The 4,743-nt window shown below is 39.9% G+C and overlaps 1 protein-coding gene across 1 annotated transcript; it reads left to right on the forward strand.

Moving 5' to 3' along the window:
- The first annotated feature begins 705 nt into the window (after positions 1-705).
- Positions 706-1,886, forward strand: LOC116135818 (receptor-like protein 7). Its single transcript, XM_031421534.1, has 3 exons — positions 706-880; positions 1,003-1,608; positions 1,711-1,886. The coding sequence occupies exons 1-3, from the start codon at positions 706-708 to the stop codon at positions 1,884-1,886; spliced, it is 957 nt and encodes a 318-aa protein (XP_031277394.1).
- The last annotated feature ends 2,857 nt before the right edge of the window (positions 1,887-4,743 follow it).

The following is a 4,743-nucleotide window of genomic DNA, read 5'->3' on the forward strand; positions in this document are numbered from 1 at the left end:
AAGTAATGCGGAATGGAAAAGCAAAATAAGTGCCCACATGCTGCTTATAAAACTTCCGTCATTGCATATAGTCAAGGTCTACGGAATGGTCTCCTACATTGTGGCCATCAAACCAAACCTTGTTGCTCGAAATTTCTTTGTTCATATTTCCTTGTAACTGCTATTATCAGCCAACAAATGTTTAAAGGACTAACATATTTAAGGATTTAGAAATTACCACATTGATTATGGTTATATATTACTGAATCTTTAACTTCACTGCTTAAGTTTTTACATTAAGTTGTCTAATAGATAACGTAAGATTCTTGATGGATGATGATATAAAAGATAATTCATAAAAGAGAGGGAAAAAAAATATAAAAAAGGTAAAGTTGAAACCTCTTTGGTGTCTTTTAGTCTTAGAATTCAAACTTGGACATATATTAAACTTTGAGCTGTATCGACATTAGGCTTTTAATCATCATTAAACACTGATACAGAAAAACCTCAGTCCTGCCAGTTGTAATTATTTCCTAGTAGACTAACAATTTTATTCTGTCGCTCTCCCAAAGATCTTGAAGGATCCAGATATTTTTTCTTAGTTAACAAGAAATTAAATCACGAGCTACTAGTTCTGCTATAAGGCTTTTTACACACAAGCTTGAGGATAGTTTGTGAAAAAAGCCTTGAAATATAGGTGAACACAATTAATTCGACTGCGGCTATATGCTGACCATTCATTTCTCTTATATTCCTCTGCTCCTTCTGCTTACTTCTTCTGCCTCCCAATCTATACGCTTGGTTCATCGGTCGCCATTTCCCACAAAACATGAGCCATTTCTTATTGGTCATGAGCTGGACTTTAAGCTAAAAGGTCCTGTTCAACAGCCTCGACCCTCCTGTATAAAGTCACAACTAGTTTATCACATCTTCAAGTTTCATTTGTACAAATATTTTGCTCATATAATCTGTTCGCAATGAGAAATCTGTTATTAACATGGCTTTTTTTGATACCCCTTTCAGCAAATTTCCTTAACACCTCTAAGCTTTTTGTTTCTAGCCAATGTCAGAGCGATGAACAATTGCAGTTACTCCAAATGAAGAACAGCCTCGTGTTCAGTTCTAATTCATCTGTAAATCTGGCGCAGTGGGATCAAAACACAGATTGTTGTGTTTGGAGTGGTGTGGATTGTGATGAGGCTGGACATGTTATTAGTCTCAACTTGAGCAATGAATCAATCTCTGGTGGAATTGAGAATGCGACTGGTCTATTCGCTCTTCAGAATCTGAATAGCCTAAATTTGGCTTATAATAGATTCAATGCAACTCAAATTCCGTCCAGATTGGCCAATCTCAAAAACTTGACTTATCTGAATCTTTCTGAGGCTGGCTTCACAGGGCAGATTCCCAGCTCGATTTCAGGCATGACAAAGTTGGTTACACTTGATTTGTCAAGTCTTAACTTCTTGGGATCTTCTGTCTTGAAACTCGAGAATCCAAACTTAAGCACGTTTCTACAGAACTTCACAGAGATTAGAGAACTGTATCTGGATGGTGTAAATATATCAGCTCATGGAAATGAATGGTGCAAAGCTTTATCGTCTTCACTGCCTAATCTACAAGTCCTGAGTTTGTCCAACTGTTTTCTTTGAGGCCCTATCAGCACTTCACTTGCAGAACTTGGTTCACTTTCAGTAGTCCGTTTGGATCAGAATAATCTGTTTTCTACAGTTCCCGGGTTTTTAGCAGAATTCATGAATTTGACCTCCCTGCGGCTCAGTTACTGTGGGCTACTTGGAACATTTCCAGAAAATATCTTCCAGGTACCAACACTACAGAATCTTGATTTATCAAACAACGAATTACTCAAGGTTCTTGCCACAGTTTCCTCAGAATCTGTCTCTTAGGACACGATGCTTGTTCCACAAGTTTCTCAGGGACACTACCAGATTCGTAGGCAACCTCAAAAATTTGTCAAGAATAGGGCTATCAGATTGCAATTTTACAGGACAAATTCCCACTGCAATGGCCACTCTCACCAAATAGTTTATTTGGACCTGTCATCTAACAATTTCAGTGGTCCGATCCCATCTTCACTGTCCAAAAATCTCACTTACCTGATCTCTCTAATAATCTGTTGACTGATGCGATCCATCCAGTTGGGAACAGCTTCAGAATCTTTCTTATTTTGACTTGAGGTTCAACTCCCTTAATGGTAGTATTCCCTCGTCTCTGTTTGCAATCCCATCATTGCAGAAGCTTCTGCTTGCCAACAACCGATTCAGGGGCCAAGTTCCTGAATTTTTAGATGCTCCTCCTCTCAGTTGGATACCCTAGATTTGAGTGCACACAGACTAGAAGGGCCTATTCCCATGTCAATCTTTGAGCTAAAAAAACTAATATCCTCTTGCTTTCTTCCAACAACTTCACTGGAACTGTACTGCTGGATAAAATTCAAAGCTCCCAATCTACAAGGCTTGACTTTTCATACACAGTTTGACAGTGAATGCCAGTAGTAATGGTTCTTTCTTCCCCAGATTACCACGTTGAGATTGGCCTCCTGCAACCTGAATGTAATTCCTAATCTAAAGAAACCAATCAAGTCTATTTGAGTTAGATCTTTCCGACAACCAAATTTCTGGGGAAATACCTAATTGGATTTGGAAGTTGTTAATGGAGATCTCAACAGTCTAAATCTTTCGCATAATTTCCTGGTGGGTCTGCAAGAACCTTATGTTATTCCCGATCTCACTTTTATTGACCGCACTCCAACCTGCTACAAGGAAAGATACCACTTCCTCCCCAGATGTTATCTATGTGGATTACTCGAAAAATTCCTTTTCTTCCATCCCCACAGAAATTGGTAATTCCCTCACTTCACCTTGTTCTTTTCCCTTTCAGACAATACGATTCAGGACCTATCCCTGAATCAATATGCAATGCCACATTCTTCAAGTTCTTGATCTCTCAAACAAAAGTTTCAATGGCAATATACCAAAATGTTTAACTCAAAGCAGCGAGAACTGGTGTTCAATTTGAGAAGAAACAACCTCATGGAATTATTTTTGATACATTTCCAGAAACTTGTGCATTAAAACAGTAGATCTCAGTAGAAATCATCTAGAGGAATGGTTCCAAAATCTCTGGCTAATTGCACAATGCTGGAGGTTCTAGACCTTGGTAGCAACCAAATAAATGATACATTCCCATGCTGGTTAAAGAATATTTCCAGCTTGCGGTTCTAGTCCTGCGATCAAATAGGTTTTATGGGAACATCAGTTGTAAGAGATTAATGGTGCCTGGCCAAAGCTTCAGATTGTCGACTTAGCTATCAACAACTTTAATGGAACAATACCAGGAAAGTACTTAACAACCTGGAAAGCATGATGGCTGATGAAGATGAAGCACAGTGTTGAAGGTGATACCATGCTGGAAAGATGAAGTCAACACATGGTGGGAGTTGCAAGATTTTGGCGCCACGGTTTGAAATGCTGCTGTGCATGCAGAAGTGTTTTTGGTCACGTTTAAGAAATATTTCAGTGAGTGTTTAGGTGAATTAGGTTGATAAAATGATGTATTTTGATATGTTTGTACGTGCATAGTTGGTGGTTTTAGTTTAAATTTAATTTGCAGCTTTAGGTGGAACGTGGCGTGTGCTTTGTATAATCTACCCTGTTTTTTGAATGAAAAACAGAGTAAATTTCAGTTCAGATTTTCTCTCTCTACAGCTCTCTCTCACGTCAGTTTCTGGTCCTCTTTTTCTAGTATACTCCCGCTCTAAAAACCAACAGTTGGTATCAGAGCTGTGTGATCTTTCAGGACCTGGAAAAACAAAAACCTCTTAACAAAACTCAACACATACGTAATCATCTTCATGGCAGCAACTCCAGCTTCACTTTCTCCACCCATCTTCAATGGAGATCAGTTCAGTATGGGCTGCAAGATGAAGACTTATTTAAGAGGCCATGGGTTGTGGCAATACGTGGAGGAGGAGAAGAAGTTCTCAGTTGGGAGCAAACCCCACACGAACCAAATCAGGATTCATGAAGAGGAGATGTCTAAAGCACCAAGGGCCCTCTTTACATACACTCAGCAGTGACAGACCAAGTCTTCACCAGGATTATGGCGTGTGAAACTCCTAAAGAGGCTTGGGATAAGCTTAAGGAGGAGTTTGGGGGCAGCAATATGACACGCAACATGCAAATTCTAAACCTGAGAAGAGAATTTGAGATGCTTAAGATGCAAGAGGCTGAGTCTGTGAGGAGTATGTGGATAGGCTGATGATGTGGGTGAACAAGATTAAGCTACTTGGTGAAGAGTTGACTGACAAGAGGTAGTAGAGAAGGTTTTGGTCAGTTTACCTGGAGATTTGAGGCAAAAATCTCTCACTTGAAGACTCCAAAGACCTGTCTCAGATCAGCTTAGCAGAACTGTGCATGCTCTCAAGCACAAGAGCAGAGGAGGTTGTGAGGCAAGAAGACACAAGTGAAGGAGCCATGATAGCAAGCAAAACAGAAGGTACGCTAGAGAGAAGGGAAAAGAGGAAGTTAACAACGAAGGAGAAAAAAATGCGGCGAGAACCTTTCCTATTGTCCTCACTGCAAGAAAAAGAACCACTCTGAAAATAGATGTTGGTTAGGCCTGGCATACAATGTAGGTCTTGTAAGCAGTTGGACATGTAGAAAGGGTGTGCAAGAACAAAGGAGGGCAGCAGGAGCATCAATCCCAGGCAGTGGAGAATAACAGCAGACTCAAGAACTTGAG

The sequence above is a fragment of the Pistacia vera genome, unplaced genomic scaffold, assembly GCF_008641045.1.
Source record: "Pistacia vera cultivar Batoury unplaced genomic scaffold, PisVer_v2 Contig303, whole genome shotgun sequence".
Classification (NCBI taxonomy): Eukaryota; Viridiplantae; Streptophyta; class Magnoliopsida; order Sapindales; family Anacardiaceae; genus Pistacia; species Pistacia vera.

Coding starts and splice junctions, on each gene's coding strand:
- LOC116135818 (XM_031421534.1), top strand. CDS start 706: ATGCTGACCATTCATTTCTCTTATATTCCTCTGCTCCTTCTGCTTACT. Junction 881..1,002: donor TCAACAGCCTCGACCCTCCT/GTATAAAGTCAC, acceptor TACCCCTTTCAG/CAAATTTCCTTAACACCTCT. Junction 1,609..1,710: donor GCCTAATCTACAAGTCCTGA/GTTTGTCCAACT, acceptor TGTTTTCTACAG/TTCCCGGGTTTTTAGCAGAA.